Source organism: Oncorhynchus mykiss, chromosome 25, assembly GCF_013265735.2.
Source record: "Oncorhynchus mykiss isolate Arlee chromosome 25, USDA_OmykA_1.1, whole genome shotgun sequence".
NCBI lineage: Eukaryota > Metazoa > Chordata > Actinopteri > Salmoniformes > Salmonidae > Oncorhynchus > Oncorhynchus mykiss.
Window position 1 is genome coordinate 17,066,774 of NC_048589.1, and position 19,221 is coordinate 17,085,994.

At 41.5% G+C, this 19,221-nt stretch overlaps 1 protein-coding gene across 1 annotated transcript; it reads right to left on the bottom strand.

Moving 5' to 3' along the window:
* Positions 1-1,333: 1,333 nt before the first annotated feature.
* LOC110505450 (cytosolic 5'-nucleotidase 1A) lies at positions 1,334-13,151 on the bottom strand. The gene is made up of 6 exons (XM_021584676.2): positions 11,425-13,151; positions 8,744-8,911; positions 8,373-8,502; positions 6,847-6,969; positions 3,930-4,117; positions 1,334-3,695 (listed from the first exon to the last, which is right to left on the bottom strand). The coding sequence occupies exons 1-6, from the start codon at positions 11,551-11,553 to the stop codon at positions 3,315-3,317; spliced, it is 1,119 nt and encodes a 372-aa protein (XP_021440351.2). The 5' UTR covers positions 11,554-13,151; the 3' UTR covers positions 1,334-3,314.
* Between the last annotated feature and the right edge of the window lie 6,070 nt (positions 13,152-19,221).

The following is a 19,221-nucleotide window of genomic DNA, read 5'->3' on the forward strand; positions in this document are numbered from 1 at the left end:
CAGAAACGGTTGTCTTTCTGGAAAGTTCTCCCATCTCCACAGAGGATCTCTAGAGCTCTGTCAGAGTGACCATTGGGTTCTTGGCCACCTCCCTGACCAAGGACCTTCTCCCCCGATTGCTCAGTTTGGCCAGGCGACCAGCTCTAGGTAGAGTCTTGTTGGTTCCAAACTTCTTCCATTTCAGAATGATGGAGGCAAAGGGGTTCTTGGGGACCTTTAATGCTGCAGACTTTTTTTGGTACCCTTCTTTAGATCTGTGCCTCGACACAATCCTGTCTCATTGCTCCACGGATAATTCCTTCGAACTCATGGCTTGGTTTTTGCTCTGACATGCACTGTCAACTATGGGACCTTATATATAGGTGTGTGTCTTTCCAAATCATATCCAATCAATTGAATTTACCACAGGTGGACTCCAATCAAGTTCTAGAAACATCTCAAGGATGATCAATGGAAACAAGATACACCTGAGCTCAATTTCAAGTCTCAGAGCAAAGGGTCTGAATATTTAAAATAAGGTATTTCTTTTTTTTTTTATTATACATTTGCAAACATTTCTACCAACCTGTCAACCTGGCTCTCTCGCACCGGGCACTTCTGATAACCCCATCAACATGGGCACCCCCACAATTGACAGTTTTTTTCCGCAGATACTACACATTCCTTTGGTCCATGCCCTCCTGCACACTTCTCACATCTCGGAATCTCCCTCCTACACACTGCTGCAACATCACCATAATGAGGAGCAACCAGACGCTGCACTTGACGCATTTATGAAATTGCTTATTCCAGTTACTAATTAGCATGTACCCATTAAGAAAATGACAAAAAAAAAACGATTAAATCCCTGTAGTTTGATGAGGAACTGAAAAATTGTATGGTTGAGAGGGATGAGGCAAAAGGAATGGTAAAAAAAAAAAGGTCTGGCTGCACAACCGAATGGCAAACGTACTGCAGATTGAGAAACTATGTGACTAAACCGAATAAAAATAATTACACTATGAAACAAAGATAGTAAAAAGCTTTGGAGCACCTTAAAATTACATTTTGGGCAAAAATACTAACTCAGCTCATTCCTTGAATCAGATGGCTCAATCATCACAAAACCCACTGATATTGCCAATTACTTTAAGGATTGTAATGTCTAGGCCCCTTACTTTTTTCAGTCTTTACTAATGACATGCCACAGGCTTTGAGTAAAGCCAGTGTGTCTATGTATGCATATGACTCAACACTATACACGTCAGCTACTACAGCAAGTGAAATCACTGCAACACTTAACAAAGAGCTGCAGTTAGTTTCAGAGTGGCTGTCAAGGAATAAGTTAGTCCTACATATTTCAAAAACTGAAAGCATTGTATTTGGGACAAATCATTCACTAAACCCTAAACCTCAACTAAATATTGTAATAAATTACATTTAAATTTAGCAAGTTCAGGTGACTAAATTGCTTGGAGTAACGCTGGATTGGCAGCAGCTAATGGGGATCCTTAATAAAAACAAATAGTCTTTGCATCTGAAACACCTTAGTGGGTTCAGCACAAAAGCTCTCACGGGATAACTAACACATCCCAACATGACTTTACCAGGTAAAGAATCTGCTTCAAAAGGACAGACAATGTCTTCTCAGTTTTACCACGCTCGCCACCGGATCTGCGTCGCACCAAATGGCGGGTGCTCCACCTCAAAGCCACCCCAGTAATCACTCCTTTCAAAGGCACCTTGCTCTGGAGAGCAAAGCAAGTCACAGGTCTTGTCCCTAGGCACGTGACGTGAAGTGACCGCTCCCTCTAAGGTGAGGGAAACCTACCTTCACCGATTTAACAGTACCAACTTATTTTCTACCCAGCCTGAGACTACATATGGATCAGCTAAAAGGCCGGGATCCACTTTCTACAAATATTCCACTCCCACTGGGCCTGAATCATCCTTTGCATGACCTTCAGGGTGAGGCTCGGAGGTCTTCAACACACATGCCACCACAGGTAATTCATACTCACTCTCGTCAGGTTCAATTTCTTAGCCATAAGAGAAATCAGACTACAGTTTGTCCTTTGTGCCATTCTTCCTCAACACACATCTTCCCACTGCACTCGGCTCTTCTCCTTCGCTGTCCATAACCATGTCTATCTGTGCTGAACAAGCACTGATGGCCTTTCTCCAATAACCACCTTCTGTTCCTTAGCTCAATGTACTAGTCTGGCTATCTCCGGCTCTCCATGCTCCCAAAACATCCCACAGTCATCAGCCATTTCGTCATCCATTTTATCAAACAATCCTGTAAGTGCAGCACTTCTCTTCTTATTCTTCTTCTGTGTGGTTTAAATGGCGTTTGGCAGCCAACTTTACGGGTTAAAAGGTTCTCCTTCATTAGTTAAAATCATTTGCGCCTGAGTCGGACTGCCAGAGTGAAACAAAACATACAATGATAACACCAACATAATTATCAAGACAATTGGGGTGCAGTTGGGGTGCGTGTGCAATTGGTAATTAGTGCAGGCTATGGGATGTTTGAAAGGCAAATTGGCAATAGAACGAAACATAAAAGCCACATAATTAAGTTAGCATACATTATGCCAATATCTCCTCAAAGAAGCCACGTCTTTACAGAATGGATCAGCATCCATGTTTATAATGAGAGAGGAGACGGTCCATTAGCACTTTAGGTTGCCATCTCATTACAGCACATACAGTAACTTGCATGAGGACCATGCAAACGTACAATAAAAGGTGTCTAGATTAGAAACAAAAGAACAGAGCAAAATATTACATCAATAACATAAAATACACGTTCAGTAAACATGTTTTCAACCTAAGTGATATGCTGAAATTATACAGGTATAGCCCACTGTACTCTTATAACATTTTTAAATGTTTTGGTTCTGGAGTTTCACATAATTTGACTGTGTCAACAAAATCTAATGTTGTTGCTACAAGTCACAGACTTGTAAACTCTATAAATATTGTGTAGCATATGTTTAGGTATTTTTAGATGAAAATGTTATTGGACCTTTAATGCTATGATACAGATAGCATAGTGTACTAACATTACTGCAAGCATGACAATATTGAAGCTTTTCTTTTAGGTATACTGGCGCCTCCTCTTGTGAGGAATCCTCGATCACATGGCCTAGCGTGAAAACAGCATGCTCTCACTCTGTGCCCCTGCAATTGTCATGTACTATGGGCTTCACTACCCAGACAACTAAGAGGGGACTGAAAAGGACTTACAGAACCACTGTCTCCTTCAAATTCACAATGTTGTTTTATTGTCCCTTGCTGTCACAGGGATAGGGAAGAGGGTGAGGTACAGACTACTTGGCGGCAGCGCTAGAGTCTTTAGCGTTCTCCTCAGCAAGCTTCTTCTGGGGCCGTTTCTGAGCCACACCATAGGGCACATGAGCCGCCACAGTCCCCAGCTCCGCAGCCCCCTCCACATGGAACATCTGATCGTCGAAGAATATGTGAGGCCGGATCTTCTCCAGCATAGGCCCCTTAGGGGCCCCAGCAAGGAAGAGGGCCTCGTCGGTGTCGAGTCCCCAGGATCGAAGTGTCTTCAGGGCCCGGGTGCCTGAGCTGGCTGCGCTGCGCGCCGTCACCAGGTAGGTGCGGATGGGGCAGTCCATACGCTGGCCCTTGGCATAAAACTTCTTCTGCAGCTTCCCCAGAGACTCCAGGAACCCCTTCAGTGGCCCCTGAGAGGAAAGGATAGAGAGTGAGTTGCTATACGATGGGGCCTAACACTGAACATGTCACAAAATCTACAGTAAATCTACAGAGACATTAAACCACTTCAGCTCACACTACACTTCACCATCCGTATGAAGTACAGAGGGATATTAATTTGTCAATTGACTAACTATTTAGATTTAGCTGCATATTCAATCGTGTTTGAATGTGTTACAGAATTTAACGTGGACCGGACATACATGGTCAAGAAGCGTGTTCTCATGTGCCTTCTCATGCTCAAAGAACTTGTCCAGTCCATGGGCCTTATAGATGCGCTCTGACTCATCAGAGAAGAGCACTGCGTCCCCATCGAAGGCCACCCGCAGCTGAGTCTCTGACACTTCTGTTCGCTTCTCTGGTGGGTTAAACATGGTGGCTGCTGCAATCCCTGAGAGAGAGAGAGAGAGAGAGAGATAATAGAGAGAGAGAGAGTACTCAGAATGACTTGTTCAAGGTAAGATTTTCTTACTGTATTAAACAACTACATAACAGTGTTACGAGACAGATCAAATGTTCTATTGATAAAACTGGTTTGTCACAATCAACAGTGTCTTCAACTGACAAGACTATGCTCTCATCGGGGGGGGGGGGGGGGGGGTCGACATGAATGGGCTACAGGGGGCTTTGCTTCCACAGTTCATACTTCAGCCCCCTCAGTTTTACTTTTAAGTCCCCTATTTAAAAATAGCAAAAATTGCTCTGCCATTTCCTGGTTGTTAAAATTCTATAGTTTGCCTTATTTCAGCTTATGTGACAAACAAGCAGTCATTGTGTAGAGTATCATTGTACCATCTAAACCACTGTGAAATATATTTTCCATAACCAACAATATTTTATTTTGAGCAGTTTGAAGCTGGTGTACAGAATTGAAAGTAAAAGATGCAGAATGAAACTTAAGAATGGTAAGCATAGAAATAGTGCACATACAACAGATCTACCGCTTCTTAGACTTTCTTTCAATGAGAATGACATCTATGTGAATTTGGTCAGGTCGCCCAAAAAGTTACATATTACAGCATTAAGGCAGAAACATATTGTATGTTTGTAAATTCGTAACATATTATATGTTTTGCAAATTTGTGACATATCATACTAATTGTTATTCGTAACATGTCATACGAAAATGGATAATGGACAATCTCAAATGAATACATGCCATACGAAGCGTAACATATCATATTAAATAAAGTTTCACGTATTTACGTACAGAATAATATGAAATGCTCTGGGACCAGGTTGCAGCAGGGGGGCTATGGAAAGCCACTGAGCGGTGTGGAATGACTCCTTTGGGTTTCCATAAAAAGCAGGGAAAAACGCTTCTCTTCTCACATTTCTGTGGTAGGCTGAGTGAATAAAGTGATATGCCTCTGCCTGTAATATTTGATTTGAAAGGGAGGGTTCAAGTTTACCGTTAAAGCTGCTTCACTCTTAGCTATAGCTGTAAAAAGCGTTAGTGATATTAGCCTTAGCCTATTTAGCCAGCTTGAACCAGCTAATCTGCCACGATGGATATCAGAAATTGGCTTCGCCAAAGTACCCAAACAAAGAAGGAGAACGATGAGGAGCAGCAGCAGCGATGATCCTCCTGAGCTCCAGCTAGCTATGTGTGCAGAGCCCACCCACCCTTCCACAAGTGCTGCCACAATGGCTGCCTCCACCTCCGACTGTTCCTGATGATCTTGGAACAGAGGAGCCAGTCCAGGTTAGCCTAGAATCCTACTCAAGCCACAGGTTTTCTGTCCAGAAACATTGATTTAAAAGCAACTGGTTCATAGGAAGAGATCGGCTGGAATGCTTGGTTATTATGGCAGGCTGACATTGCAGGATCCGTCCCTTTTTTCAAATTTTGCCTAAAATGACATACCCAAATCTAACTGCCTGTAGCTCAGGCCCTTGGTGCCGTTTGAAAGGAAACACTTTGAAGTTTGTGGAAATGTGAAAGGAATGTAGGAGAATTACACACAATAGATCTGGTGAAAGATAAAACAAAGAAAAAAACAACCGTTCTTTTGTAATTCTTTGGTCCATCATCTTTGAAATGCAAGAGTAAGGCCATAATGTATTATTCCAGCCCAGGTGCAATATACATTTTGGCCACTAGATGACAGCAATGTATGTGAAAAGTTTTAGACTGATCAAATGAGCCTTTGCATTTCTGTTCAAAATGTTGTATCAAGACTGCCCAAATATGCCTAATTTGTTTATTAATAACTTTTTATGTTCAAAATTGTGCACTCCTCAAACAATAACATGGTATTATTTCACTGTAATAGCTATTGTAGATTGGACAGTGCAGTTAGATTAACAAGAATTTAAGCTTTCTGCCAACATCAGATATGTCTATGTCCTGGGAAATGTTCTTGTTACTTACAACCTCATGCTAATCGCATTAGCCTACGTTAGCTCAACCGTCCTGTGGAAGAGACACCGATCCCAAATAAGTTTTAATTGATTACGTCGAATTTGATTCACAGAAGTGTATTGTGCCATATCACAATGTGTTAGTGAACTTGTGAGGGAGTGGCATGATTATTTCATTTTGTTGAAGCGGGCCTGTATAGGCCTATTCATTTTGCAAGACAGCTGTGCATGTCTGCATCTCACTGTAGTAGGTTCTAGGCTATGTTTTGGTTATTTGGATCTCCCTTAGCCTGATGTTTACTGTGAATGTAACTAGCCTAAATATATATTGTGTCATGCCTTTATCGATCTAATATTTTGTTTGCTAGGCCTACTACTTAGTAGCGCTGTTCTGTTCGCATTCTTTCGCATCCGCAATTGTGTCAATAATCTAAGCCAAACTGCTATTCAGCATTTGTGTTTGCATGCATGAATAACTAGGCTACTACTTTCAGCATTTAGTTTGTATTATTTTGGTAAGACAGCTGTGTGTACGTTGCATTTACATAATAGGGTAATTGAAATCTAAACGTCTAAACGACTCAGCACTTGTCTCAGCATTTGAACTTTATGTTTGTTATGGTATAGCGTGATTATATAAAGAGAATTCAATATAATGCCAATGCAAGAACTCCAAAAAATGTAGCCCCATCCCTGATTTCAACAGCCACCTTAGTTACTTTATCCTGGCGCCAGGTCTGGCTCTCGCCCACTTACCTTCCTCCAAGGCCTCTCTGACCTTCATGGGGTCAGCAGACAGGTACAGGTTAGTGTGGTAAGCCTTCAAGTACCCAATGGGACTGTTCCCACCCGTCATACAGAAACGCTCAATGAACAACCCTGCAGAGGAAAGAGAGACAGACATAGAGTCAATGTACTGGTTCCTGCCTGTAATTGAGGGATTAGATAACAGTTACCAATGGCTAGGGAGATCCAAAGATGCAAAGAGAGAAAAATGCTCAGAGAGGAGTAAAGAGAGAAAATAGTGGGTTGAGGGGTGAGCTGGATGGAAAGAGCCTGAGAAAGTAGCTCAGTCAGGACAGATGTTTCCACTTGGCCAGACTATTTTACCCACACCCCCAGGGCCCAGAACCACATCTCCCAACTCCCTTCATCTCAAAGGACGTGTGGAGTGTGGAGCGTGAGAGAGATCGCCCCAACACCATCCTAGGCCAACCAGTGGCCAGAGCTGTGTCTAGTTATTTCCTAATTTCATAGTAATCTATAAGTCGTTTTATTAAAGCACTATGACATGCTATACAACCACAGTTTACAAGGGAATGTAACGTACTAAACAACATTTAGCCTTTGACCTCCCCAACCCACTCCCTCTTTCATTCTCTTACATTCTCTTACATTCTCTCTCTTTCATTCTCTTACATTCTCTCTCTCTCGCTCTCTCTCTCACACACACACACACACACACACACACACAAACACACACACATTTGAGCTTAAAGACCCATACAGCTGAAGTTATTCTGTGATGTTTTGAACAGGCGTGTGTCCTGTGGAGGGACACAGGGCCATAGGGTCATACAGGCTGTGTGGGAATGGGGAGAACCAGCTGTGTGGAGCACCCAGAGCACCGTCATCATCGGTGCATCAGAACAGCTTCTTCTCCTGGAGCCCTTAACCCCCTAGAGTCGATGTCCGCGCATAAATATAATTAGCATAATTTAAACCTCCCCATCAAAATCTGCCTGTTTAATAGTAATAATAATAATAATATGACCCCAATGGAAGTATATATGGAAGTACCTTAGTGTAAAAAAGGGGTTAAATATGGGTAAAAAAATATATATACACATAATAATTTCCTGAATGTTCTTATATCTGTCAGATGTTTTATTTATTTTTTCACTATCTGTTTTGCCATGTATTAATTTTGCCATGGGCTAATGGGCTATGGGCTAATGGGCTATGGGCTAATGGGCTATGAGCTAATAACAGTAAGGCCAAATTCAATGTTCACCCCCCATTTAATTTAAAAAAATATTTTATACCTACAGGGGTCCTAAAATTCAAAATCCAATAGCTAAATGATCCTTGATATGACGATCTTAAAACATTTCCATATACTAGCTTAGTAGAAACCCAGCCCCGGGCCCTTAGACCACACTCAGGACATCACACTGAATCTGAATGAAAGATGTCGTCATTCACAGCACAATAGCCAAGTGGTGCCCATGTGTGCATGTGTTTATGCATGTGTGTGTCTGTGTGTGTGATTAGGCACTCACGGTGGTGGTTGATGGTGTTGATGAGTCGGAGGCCGACGTGTGCGTGGTTGTTGGTCATGAGCACAACGTCAAAGAGCTCCTCACTCTCTGGGTACAGCTCCCTCAGCCGAGTATTCACTGCCTCCAGAGCCTGGGGTCATGTCAAACAGAAGCTCTTAACATACAGTATAATCTTTTATACAACCTACATCATTCACATTGACGAACATGACCACCAATCTGTCTGTCTGTCTGTCTGTCTGTCTGTCCGTCCGTCCGTCCGTCCGTCCGTCCGTCCGTCCGTCCGTCCGTCCGTCCGTCCGTCCGTCCGTCCGTCCGTCCGTCCGTCCGTCCGTCCGTCCGTCTGTCTGTCTGTCTGTCATTTCCCTGACCTTAACGAAAGGAAAAGCAGGACCAGGGCCGAAGGGCTCTGTCTCGTGTTCTATCTGGTACTTGAGGTACTCCTCCATGCCTTTCTGTTCGTAGATCTGCTGCTCCTTATCCATGTTGAAGAGGACTCGCGATGACACCGCAATGGTGATGGCATTCTGAGGCTTAGGCTGTTGGATGAGGAGACACAAAGCTTAATACTTGAACACACCCCGGGCACACAATACAACACACAGGTTAACACACACATATACTCCAAAACAAACACACAAGTCACATTGTGGAGTAAGAAGCCTTTTGGATCAGTCTGCTACAGTCTGAGACATCCTCGGTAGTGATGATGGAGGAACAGGGTAATGTGGCGCCAGAGGGAGCCAAAATGTCTACTGGTGTCCACAGCTCTTCTTGTTATATAGCTGAGTGGTAGACATTCTCAAAGTGATATACTGTGCAGCAGCTGATTCAAAGGTATTTCATTTGATCAACATGAAAGCTGTGAGAATGAACTAAGAAGGAACATACTTGTAATGAGGAGGCAGAAATGTACTTGGCAGTCTAATCACATTTTGTTCTCTTTGGCAATATTGGCTTGCTCAGTTTCGACTGAATCATGTTTCACAGCAAAGAAGATGCCTCAGTGGTTGAACCAACCCTGTTTACGAGGATAGAACCTACTGTATTTACATATCATGTAGGTTTATCTCAACCACTGAGAGAGCTATTTTACTGTAAAAATAACTGTACATAGCAGCTTTGAAGAGCACATTACAGACTAATTTCATGGGTAGGTCCCACTATAAAATGCTGGTCGGTCACCACCCACTGGTTTCAGACCAGGCACAGTGAGAGAGCTGTGTGACAAGAGCTGAGGTGACAGTGTGACATGACTACATACATTCCCCAGCCAGACTGATAACACATGAAGCAGACCTACATTTCAGATTGGCGGCCACTTGCTAAACCTTTGAGTGCCTGTCTAGCTGTCACGTTCTGTCCCTAGTTCCTTTGTTTTTGTCTTTGTTTTAGTATGGTCAGGGCGTGAGTTGGGGTGGGCAGTCTATGTTTGTTTTTCTATGTTGGTTTTTGAGTTCGGCCTAGTATGGTTCTCAATCAGAGGCAGCTGTCAATTGTTGTCCCTGATTGAGAATCATACTTAGGTAGCCTGGGTTTCACTTTTGGTTTGTGGGTGTTTGTTTCCGTGTGAGTGTTTGGGCCACACGGTACTGTTTCGTTTTGTTCAGATCGTTTATTGTTTTGTTCCAGTGTTCAGTTTGTTTATTAAAAAGACATGAACACTTACCACGCTGCACCTTGGTCCTCCTCTCTTTCTCCAGACGACATCTGTTACACTAGCGGTTCAAACCATAGTAAAATACCACTTCTTGATTGTCTGGTTCTTGATTTTCTCTCTCCATTTAGTTTATTTGAACACTAAAATAAGTTCTATCGATGAGTTAGTATTGCATCAGTTTAACATTTCTGTGCCTTGTTTTTTTTTAAAGTAAAAAAAATGTTTGTCTCTGGCAAATCTGTAAGCATACCTTTTATACTCAATAAGGCATATTACCATTATTTCAACTTCAAATAGCTTTGTGACAGGTCTCTGCTATAAAACTCAGTCTTGAAGACAGATAGAGCCAAGTGGTAACCTGATATAATCTGTCGTATAATGAATCAATTTACTAGCCTATGACAACTTCGCTGAGATGAAATAATAAAGCCTTCGTCATAACAAGAAGGCTGAAAGCAGATTGTGGAGTTAAAGTTTTGAATGACTTTCGAGACAACAAATAAGTTAACTTACGCAGAAGATCCCTCCCTGCCCCTTGCATGTGGTGGGAGTGGTATTGTTTCGATGCATTGTCCTTTCCGAAATTTGGCAGGTTAGATATTTATCGCCAGTGATGCTGGTACCCTGTCAGAGTGCTGTATGCGACACTGAACAACTGGACTCAATTACTATTCAGTGCCTTGTTGACCTGTTCGATGTTGTCATAATGTGTCTGTCTGTAAAGACGTCATCCTGTTCCATTGACAATAAGCAGTAAGCAAAACAGTAAGCAAAACTGACCCCACCAACAGACCCCTCAGACCCTTCAAAGAGACAGAATTGTCTTATTTTGGTACACTTTTATGACAAAATGTAGAGTTCAATTCTACTACCAATAGACTCTTTCAAACCATTGGACATGGAGAAATATTTGATCATTTGGCCTGTTAGGCTGCTTGAAACAACTCCCCTCATCACCCCCAGGCAGGCTCATAGAGAAGGTTAGGAGTGTGTCTGTCTTCTATCACTCAGCGCAGCAGGTGACTGACTGTAGGCTACTTGTGCCATTGCAGACAGACATGTTAACAGGTGGACTCTCTTCTACAGTTGCCCAAATGCGTTACGAAAGCCTTATCTATTATCTAACAAACGTTTTAAAAAATAAAGGATCTAATTCCTTGAATGTCAGTGTAATTGCCACATGAAAGGATATACAGTAGCCTACAGTCAAGGAACTAATTGACATGTAACACATACATAACATTGAACATGCACCCTTAGCATATTAAATAGTTGTTCCCACTAAAGCAAGGCATGCAAACTCCTCACAATACAGACAGAGATAGAGAAAGTGTGTGTGAGAGAGAGATTCTCATTATTTTTCTCCTCATCTCACGACACGTTGATACTCACCGATTTGAGATGCTTGGTGGGGGTGGATGGGTTCGACATAGTGTTGGTTCTTTCCCAGGATGCTCTTGCTGTGCCGTTGGGTGCTGTGTCTTGGCCGGTCCTCATCCCACCGTTGTTTACACTCATCATCCTGCCTCTCTTATTTGCCTCGCCCACACTTCTTCCCTCTATCTCTCTCAGGCAGTCCTCACTGAGTATCTTACTGCCTCTCTCGCTGTCTCTTTACCTCTCTCCCGCTCTCAGGCAGTCCTTACGGAGTCCTCAAGTAGCCTAGGCCTACACTCATTTACACCATCATTCCCGGTGCATTCAGAGATGAGAGCAGCAGACTGAACGGCAGTGCAACCACTCAGCCGAACGCTCAGAGCAGAGGAGGAAGAAAATACAGATATTGTAAGAGGGGTAGGGATGGAGAGAGGCAGTACGCTAGCTGTTGAAACTGTCCTTATTTTTGGCATGCATTAATCGTATAGATGTTGTGCTCTCCCTCTCCGTCTCTCTCCCCCTCTCATTTTTTATTGACTTCAATCCATCCAACATCCTCCTCCCTTTCTTAACCCTTTGCTGGGTATGAATTCTGCATCACTGCCTAACTTTGATTTAATGCATGTGACAACTGTGTGTGCATCTGTTCTTGCAATTTGTAGTTTATATAATCATTTTTCATGAAGTAGTCTGAATGTGGTGAACTACTTTTTCAAAGTACTTTAGTTAAGTAAACTATCTTTTTCTTAAGGGTAACTTTAGTGTATATGTTCAGAATAGCTTCCCCAACATTGTCAATGTGCCCTTGAGCAAGGCCATTAACCCTAACTGCTCCAGGGTCGCTGTTGATAACGGCAGACCCTGGCTGTGACCCCACATCTCTGAGGGCATGTAGCAACTAATAATGTAATAACTTACAATAATTTAATAGCTACTAATAGTGTAGCAACTTCTTCATTTGTAATGTAATAAATTGCCAATAATGTGATGAATATCCTGAACGCATAACATAATAACACTTTTGTGCATAATGTAATATTTATTACATAATGCGTTGATTATTATTTTATGAAGTGGGTAAAAAAAATCATGAAGTGTATTAGCTATAACTTTAACCAATGGTGTAGAAACAACCCCAAAAAATACTTACTAACAACTAAATTCACACTCAGTTTTTATTTTCTTGAATATAAAGTGTCATGCTTCAGTAATGACTAAACATCCAATCATATTCCTACATCCTAGCTCTAAACTTGACTTCAAACTAATGCTTCACCTCCTAAGATGCTGTTTAATGCTACTGTTAAGGCACAAAAGCCTTTGAAACAATTCAAGACATTTTCAACAATTGTTACTCCTTCTGGTTGCTGGCACGTACTCCAACTTACTCACAGGCATCATTGGGTCATTGGTTTTGCATTATCTAATAATTCTTATTCGTTCATTTTTTTTCCATCAGGTTTTGGTTTGTGGAACAAATATTTTAATTGATATTACTTGTTATTTTTTATTGATATTTGTCACATCCTGATCGGTTTCACCTGTCCTTGTGCTTGTTTCCACCCCCTCCAGGTGTCACCCATCTTCCCCATTGTCCCCTGGGTATTTATTTCTGTCTGCCTGTGCCAGTTCGTCTTTTTTTGTCAAGTTAACCAGCGTGTTACACCGTGCTCCTGTTTTTTCCTTTTCTCTGTTTTTTGCTAGTCCTCCCGGTTTTGACCCTTGACTCTGAACCCGTCTGCCTGACCATACTGCCTGCCCTGACCTCGAGCCTGCCTGCCACTCTGTACCTCCTGGACTCTGACCTTGTTATGATATGTTGCCTGTCCACGACCATTCTCTTGCCTGCCCCTTGGATACTAATAAATATCAGAGACTCAAACCATCTCAAACCGCCAGTTTTCCCGTGTCTGCATCTGGGTCTCGCCCTGTCGATATTATTTAATTGATCTTAATAAGGTAATGTAACTGGATAGTTCATTAAACCAGTGGGTTAATATTGGAGGGCCCATACTCATGATTTCCAGCAGAAATAAACAGGGAATTTCGACACACATAATACGATAATACAGAGTCCGAAAAGTTTGTTATATCTACACAAGACAACTTTTTATTCAAATGCTAGTCGATTGTGGTAATGGAGGCAAATGCAAGGTGTTCATCAACTTAATATGCATGGCATTAATTAAAAACTTCTTAGGGCTGAGGTATATCTCACTGGTCACCCCGAAAGCCAGTTCCTCCTTTGGTCGCCTTTCCTTCCAGTTCTCTGCTGCCACTGACTGGAACGAACTGCAAAAATCACTGAAGCTGGAGATGCCCATCTCCCTCACTAGCTTTAAGAACCAGCTGTCAGAGCAGCTCACAGATCTCTGCACCTGTTCATAGCCCATCTGTATACAGCCCATCTATCTACCTCATTCCTATACTGTATTTATTTATTTTGCTCCTTTTGCACCACAGTATCTCTACTTGCACATCCATCTTTTGCACATCTACCATTCCAGTGTTTAATTGCCATATTGTAATTACTTCGCCACCATGGCTGGTTTATTGCCTTAACTTCCTTATTTGACCTTATTTGCACTCACTGTATATAGACTTTGTTATCTTCTTTTCTACTGTATTATTTATTGACTGTATGTTTTGTTCATTCCATGTGTAACTCTGTGTTATTGTATGTGTCGAACTGCTATGCTTTATCTTGGCCAGGTCGCAGTTGCAAATGAGAACTTGTTCTGAACTAGTTTATCTGGTTAAATAAAGGTGAGAAAAAAAATCCCGTTAACGGGATCGATATGACAACAGCCAGTGAAAGTGCAGGGCGCCAAATGCAAAACAACAGACATGTCATAATTAAAATTCCTCAAACATACAAGTATCTTATACCATTTTAAAGGTAATCTTGATGTTAATCCCACTACAGTGTCTGATTTCAAATAGCTTTTACAGCGAAAGCAAAACAAACGATTATGTTAGGTCAGAGCCTTATCACAGAAAAACAGCCATTTTTCCAGCCAAAGAGTGGAGTCACAAAAATCTGAAATAGAGAGAGAATTAATCACTAACCTTTGATGATCTTCATCAGATGACACTCATAGGACTTCATGTTACACAATACATGTATGTTTTGTTCGATAAAGTTCATATTTATATCAAAACATCTCAATATACATTGGCTCGTTATGTTCAGGTGTTCCAAAAACATCCAGTTATTTTGCAGAGAGCCACATCAATTTGCAGAAATACTCATAATAAACATTGATAAAAGATACAACTAGTAAGCATGGAATTATAGATACACTTCTCCTTAATGCAACCGCTGTGTCAGATTCAAAAAAGCTTTACGTAAAAACCAAACCATGCAATAATCTGAGTACTGCGCTCAGAGACCCAACACGCCAGAAAGATATCCGCCATATTGTGCAGTCAACAGAAGTCAGAAATAACATTATAAATATTCACTTACCTTTGATGATCTTCATCAGAATGCACTTCCAGGAATCCCAGTTCCACAATAAATGTTTGATTTGTTTGATAATGTCCGTCATTTATGTCCAAATAGATACTTTTGTTAGTGCGTTTGGTAACCAAATCAAAACTCACGAAGCGTGTTCACTAGTTGCAGACGAAATGTCAAAAAGTTCCGTTACAGTCCGTAGAAACATGTCAAACGATGTATAGAATCAATCTTTAGGATGTTCTTAATACATCAATCTTTAGGATGTTTATAACATAAAACTTCAATAATGTTCCAACCGGAGAATTCCTTTGTCTTCAGAAAAGCAAAGGAAAGGGAGCTACCTCTCATGTGAATGTGCGTGACCAGCTCATGGCTGCTGGCAGACCTCTGACTCATTCCTCTCTCAATCAGCCCCCCTTCACAGTAGAAGCCTCAAGTTTCTAAAGACAGTTGACATCTAGTGGAAGCCTTAGGAAGTGCAAGATGACCAATATCCCACTGTATCTTCAATAGGGGCTGAGTTGAAAATCGACCAACCTCAGATTTCCCACTTCCTGGTTTGATTTTTTCCTCAGGTTTTTGCCTGCCATATGAGTTCTGTTATACTCAGACATCATTCAAACAGTTTTAGAAACTTCAGAGTGTTTTCTATCCAAATATACTAATAATAATATGCATATATTAGCAACTGGGACTGAGGAGCAGCCAGTTTACTCTGGGTACCTCTGGGCACCTTATTCATCCAAGCTACTCAATACTGCCCCCAGCCATAAGACGATTTAAAGAAAGAGAGTGATTTTAGGTTGTTATTACATTATTGGTTTAAATTATTACACTATTGATGAAATGTGTTTTATTCACTTTATAATGTAGCACATTTACAATTAATACACACATTTACAATTAATTCGAACGTCTTATATTTTTTTCAATAATAGGTCTTTTGACCAATCAGATCAGCTCTGAAAAACAAATGATGTGTCAAATATCTGATGTGATTGGTCGAAAGACCAATTAGTAGAAAAAATAAATCAGAATTTTGCTGCCTGTGTAAACACAGCACATAACTTAATACTTTTTTTGTTATCTGCCCGATGAACTATTCCAGCCTGACAGCGTTCCTGTGCATTCTTTCACGTGATATGATCGCAAACGTGACATTCATTGAAATTAAGCTGTAGCATTGAGGCTTTTCAGAGCGTGGCAGAGAAAGTAAAATAAAGAATATTTAATTTTAACAGAAAAATTACCTAAATTAATGCATTTATTTAGTAAAAAGACAGTTGCTGCTTACAATACTGCCATCGTCGTCAACGCGGAGGCAGAGGTATGTGTAGCCCATGAATCTAATGGTATGTGTAGCCCATGTACAGCATCAGATACTGTACATGGGCTACATACTGTACACTGTAGTAAGACAGAGGGGCGCGGTTTCGCTCACTCGGATGCTGAGATACAGTCGTTTCAGCCACTTGCGAATTTGAGGAAAGTTGACATGTGCACAGTGTGCTGTTCAGATGCTGGAATTATTTGGAATGAACGTGCTAAGGTAACCTACTTTTTGAAGTGATTTGTTTCACAATCAGATGAAAACATCATGACTGGTTGTGTTCATGGCACATTAAAAGGTAATACATTTCTACAGTTAAATGACATGTCTTTACTATAAACCCATTTAAAAACAATTAAAAAGGTGCACAACCGCGTGCACATAGACAGAACAGAGCTATAGGGAAGACAGAGCTATAGGGAAGACAGAGCTATAGGGAAGACAGAGCTATAGGGAAGACAGAGCTATAGGGATATTGGACCATATAATAAAACATTCAGAGATCACCAAAGCAGAGGCTTGTGCTAAACTGTAAATGTTAATGTGATGTGGTACTACAGTCAGACATGTTCGAGGCAGGTTCAAGGCAGGTTTGAAGCAGGTTCAAGGCAGGTTCAATAAAGGAAGGTTCAAACTTTACCCATGGTTTCCCTCACACCACTCCACTCTCCTTGACTGCTAAGGGGCGTTTCCTTTTCCTTGCATAGTGGACTGGGAAATGGTGTCACTGGATCATTGGTCCCCTCTGCCTTCTATGATGATTTCTTATTGCCTCTCTTCCCAACACCTGCAGCTCTGTCAACTGATAGAATTAAGGCACATCAGCAGTAACTAAGCAACGGTGGGACACCCACGCTGGAAACTGATTGGCTGCTGTGAGTCCAGGCTACATGTGTAGCTTATGAAATTATGTTAGAGAGGCAGGCAGACGCCCCAGGAAAATGCTTTGAAGAGAACAAATGGATAACCATATCCGCGTTGGTGATATGGTTTTAACACAACAGAGGCAGTTACTGTACAATCTGTTACTAGGGTCTGGAAGAGATATTACACAGACATCCTGTAAAGGGCTTAGTAAAGAAAATGTTGATAAAAGGTTACCAGATGCACCATCAACTCATTTAGCAGAAACACATGTATCAGATGTATCAGAGATGGTTACCTAACATACTCTGATTGAACCATGCATAACACATAAACACACATTTCCCCAATGGTTACAAATCGAATCTACAATGCATTCAGAAAGTATTCAGACCACTTGACCTTTTCCACATTTTGTTATGTTCAGTCTTATTCTGAAATGTATCAAATATTTTTTTCCCTCAACAATCTAAACACAATACCCCATAATGACAAAGCAAAAACAGTTTTTTAGACATTTTTGCAAATTTATTTAAAAAAAAATCTGAAATATCACATTTACAAAAGTAGTCAGACTCTTTACTCTGTACTTTGTTGAAGCACCTTTGGCAGCGATTACAGCCTCGAGCCTTCTTGGCTACAAGCTTGGCACACAGCTATTTTCAGGTCTTGTTTCAGGTCTTGTTTCTTATGGTCTGAGAGTCTTAGGTAACTTTTGGCAAAGTCCAAGCGAGCTTTCATGTGCCTTTTACTGAAGAGTGGCATCCGTCTGGCCACTCTACCATAAAGGCCTGATTGGTGGAGTGCTGCAGAGATGGTTGTCCTTCTGGAAGGTTCTCCCATCTCCACAAAGGAACTCTGGAGCTTTGTCATAGTGACCATCGGTTTCTTGATCACCTCCCTGACCAAGGCCCTTCTCCCCTGATTGCTCAGTTTGCTGCAGAAGTGTTTTGGTACCCTTCCCCAGATCTGTGCCTCGACATAATCCTTTCTCAGAGCTCTACGGAGAATTCCTTCAACCTCATGACTTGGTTTTTGGTCTGACATGCACTGTCAAATCTGGGACCTTATATAGACAGGTGTGTGTGTGTGTGCCTTTCCAAATCCCGCCCAATTAATTGAATTCACTACAGGTGGACTCCAATCAAGTTGTAGAAACATCTCAAGGATGATCAATGGAAACAGGATGCACCTGAGCTCAAAATCGAGTCTCATAGAAAAGGGTCTGAATACTTACAGTGTGGCAAAAAAGTATTTAGTCAGCCACCAATTGTGCAAGTTCTCCCCCTTAAAAAGATGAGAGAGGCCTGTAATTTTCATCATAGGTACACTTCAACTATGACAGACAAAATTAGGAAAAAAATCCAGAAAATTACATTGTAGGATTTTTAATGAATTTATTTGCAAATTATGGTGGAAAATAAGTATTTGGTCAATAACAAAAGTTTATCTCAATACTTTGTTATATACCCTTTGTTGGCAATGACAGAGGTCAAACGTTTTCTGTAAGTCTTCACAAGGTTTTCACACACTGTTGCTGGTATTTTGGCCCATTCCTCCATGCAGATCTCCTCTAGAGCAGTGATGTTTTGGGGCTGTTGCTGGGCAACACGGACTTTCAACTCCCTCCAAAGATTTTCTATGGGGTTCAAATCATCAAATCAAATCAAATCTGGAGGCCACTCCAAGACCTTGAAATGCTTTTTACGAAGCCACTCCTTTGTTTCCCGGGCGGTGTGTTTGGGATCATTGTCATGCTGAAAGACCAAGCCACGTTTCATCTTCAATGCCCTTGCTGATGGAAGGAGGTTTTCACTCAAAATCTCACGATACATGGCCCCATTCATTCTTTCCTTTACATGGACCAGTCGTCCTGGTCCCTTTGCAGAAAAACAGCCCCAAAGCATGATGTTTCCACCCCCATGCTTCACGGTAGGTAAGGTGTACTTTGGATGCAACCTCCAAACACGACGAGTTAAGTTTTTACCAAAAAGTTATATTTTGGTTTCATCTGACCATATGACATTCTCCCAATCTTCTTCTGGATCATCCAAATGCTCTCTAGCAAACTTCAGACGGGCCTGGACATGTACTGGCTTAAGCAGGGGGACACGTCTGGCACTGCAGGATTTGAGTCCCTGGCGGCGTAGTGTGT

Bases quoted from the DNA above. Each gene is read 5' to 3' on its own strand.
- LOC110505450 (XM_021584676.2), bottom strand. From the start codon at position 11,553: ATGATGAGTGTAAACAACGGTGGGATGAGGACCGGCCAAGACACAGCA. The intron at 8,912-11,424 runs GTGAGTATCAAC...CTCATCCAACAG, and splicing joins CCACCAAGCATCTCAAATCG to CCTAAGCCTCAGAATGCCAT. The intron at 4,118-6,846 runs GTAAGTGGGCGA...TCTCTCTCTCAG, and splicing joins CAGAGAGGCCTTGGAGGAAG to GGATTGCAGCAGCCACCATG.